General features: G+C 47.2%; 1 protein-coding gene across 2 annotated transcripts in view; it reads left to right on the top strand.

Annotated features, from left to right (window-relative positions):
• Window positions 1–2,500, top strand: part of LOC135526689 (rho guanine nucleotide exchange factor 9-like) — an 83,059-nt gene that overhangs the window by 63,070 nt on the left and 17,489 nt on the right. For both annotated transcript variants that reach the window (XM_064955247.1, XM_064955246.1), the window contains exon 10: window positions 1–75. This exon is cut by the window's left edge and continues 57 nt beyond it. In XM_064955247.1, coding sequence (XP_064811319.1) covers window positions 1–75 — 75 coding nt within the window. The remainder of the gene's footprint in view (window positions 76–2,500) is intronic.

The following is a 2,500-nucleotide window of genomic DNA, read 5'->3' as shown; positions in this document are numbered from 1 at the left end:
ATCTACCAGCCTTATGGACGCAGTCAGCAACGGGTCTTCTTCCTCTTTGATCACCAGCTGGTCCTCTGTAAGAAGGTATGAAACCTCCCCTCTCTGTCCTGAAGCCTCCCCTCTCTGTCCTGAAACCTCCCCTCTCTGTACTGAAACCTCCCCTCTCTGTCCTGAAACCTCCCCTCTGTCCTGCTCCAAACCAGTTCAGGTATATGTAGAAGGTATGAAACCTCCCCTCTCTGTCCTGTTTCAAACCAGTTCTGGTAGGATCTACAGTGCAAGGAATGATGGCCCGTGTCCTAACATGGCTTGGCCATCCTACACACACACACACACACACACACACTGCTCGGGGACGTCTGCAGAACATGCTTAATTATGAATCCCTCATCTTTGTTCTTGAGTTTCTTATTCACGATGTACAACACAACATGTGCAATGGCTGCCCTTAGGGTGTGTTTCTGGCATGTTCCTCTCTCTCTCTCTCTTCCTTCCTTCCTTCCTCCTCTCATCCTCTATAATAAGGGCAGTATTGTTCCCATCTCCGTCTCATTGTGTTGAATGACCACTGGTATAAGTAGTCTATAATTCACAGCTATGCATATCTCTGTTGCTTAATGGTTTAGCTTGAGGTTTGTGAGTTAGCTTTAAACCAGGGCTTTGTTTTTGTTATTGAGAAGAGAGGATAGAGATTTGTTGTTGAGGACAGAGAAGAGAGAGAGAGGGGTGAGATAGGGCGAGAGAGAGACAAAGAGAAAGAGAGACAAAGAGAAAGAGAGAGAAAGAAAGAAAGAAAAAAAGAAAGAAAGAAATAAATGAGAGGATAGAGCTTTGTTGTTGAGAGTTTAAAGAGTTGTGTGTTTTTGTGGCAGATGGAGAGGGTTGCATAAGAGGATAATATGGGGAAACGTCTGCAGGATAAAACCAATCAGAGACACAACACACAGACACACACACACACACACATACTGACACCACTTCCCTCTCTCTCCTCTAGGACCTGATTCGTTGGGACATCCTGTACTATAAGGGCCTAACAACCTCTCTCTCTAGGACCTGATTCGTAGGGACATCTTGTACTATAAGGGCCTAACAACCTCTCTCTCTCTAGGACCTGATTCGTAGGGACATCCTGTACTATAAGGGCCTAACAACCTCTCTCTCTAGGACCTGATTCGTAGGGACATCTTGTACTATAAGGGCCTAACAACACCTCTCTCCTCTAGGACCTGATTCGTTGAGACATCCTGTACTATAAGGGCCTAACAACCTCTCTCTCTCTAGGACCTGATTCGTAGGGACATCCTGTACAATAAGGGCCTAACAACCTCTCTCTCTAGGACCTGATTCGTTGGGACATCCTGTACTATAAGGGCCTAACAACCTCTCTCTCTAGGACCTGATTCGTAGGGACATCCTGTACTATAAGGGCCTAACAACCTCTCTCTCTCTCTAGGACATGATTCGTTGGGACATCCTGTACTATAAGGGCCTAACAACCTCTCTCTCTAGGACATGATTCGTTGGGACATCCTGTACTATAAGGGCCTAACAACCTCTCTCTCCTCTAGGACCTGATTCGTAGGGACATCCTGTACTATAAGGGCCTAACAACACCTCTCTCCTCTAGGACCTGATTCGTTGGGACGTCCTGTACTATAAGGGCCTAACAACCTCTCTCTCCTCTAGGACCTGATTCGTTGGGACATCCTGTACTATAAGGGCCTAACAACACCTCTCTCCTCTAGGACCTGATTCGTTGGGACATCCTGTACTATAAGGGCCTAACAACCTCTCTCCTCTAGGACCTGATTCGTTGGGACATCCTGTACTATAATGGCCTAACAACCTCTCTCTCCTCTAGGACCTGATTCGTTGGGACATCCTGTACTATAAGGGCCTAACAACCTCTCTCTCTAGGACCTGATTCGTAGGGACATCCTGTACTATAAGGCCCTAACAACCTCTCTCTCCTCTAGGACCTGATTCGTTGGGACATCCTGTACTATAAGGGCCTAACAACCTCTCTCTCCCTCTAGGACCTGATTCGTAGGGACATCCTGTACTATAAGGGCCTAACAACCTCTCTCTCCCTCTAGGACCTGATTCGTAGGGACATCCTGTACTATAAGGGCCTAACAACACCTCTCTCCCTCTAGGACCTGATTCGTAGGGACATCCTGTACTATAAGGGCCTAACAACCTCTCTCTCTAGGACCTGATTCGTTGGGACATCCTGTACTATAAGGGCCTAACAACACCTCTCTCCTCTAGGACCTGATTCGTTGGGACATCCTGTACTATAAGGGCCTAACAACCTCTCTCTCTAGGACCTGATTCGTTGGGACATCCTGTACTATAAGGGCCTAACAACACCTCTCTCCTCTAGGACCTGATTCGTAGGGACATCCTGTACTATAAGGGCCTAACAACCTCTCTCTCCTCTAGGACCTGATTCGTAGGGACATCCTGTACTATAAGGCCCTAACAACCTCTCTCTCCTCTAGGA

This window comes from Oncorhynchus masou, chromosome 32 (assembly GCF_036934945.1).
Source record: "Oncorhynchus masou masou isolate Uvic2021 chromosome 32, UVic_Omas_1.1, whole genome shotgun sequence".
Classification (NCBI taxonomy): Eukaryota; Metazoa; Chordata; class Actinopteri; order Salmoniformes; family Salmonidae; genus Oncorhynchus; species Oncorhynchus masou.
The sequence above is the reverse complement of the archived record's forward strand: the minus strand, read 5'-3'. Positions and strand labels throughout refer to the sequence as shown.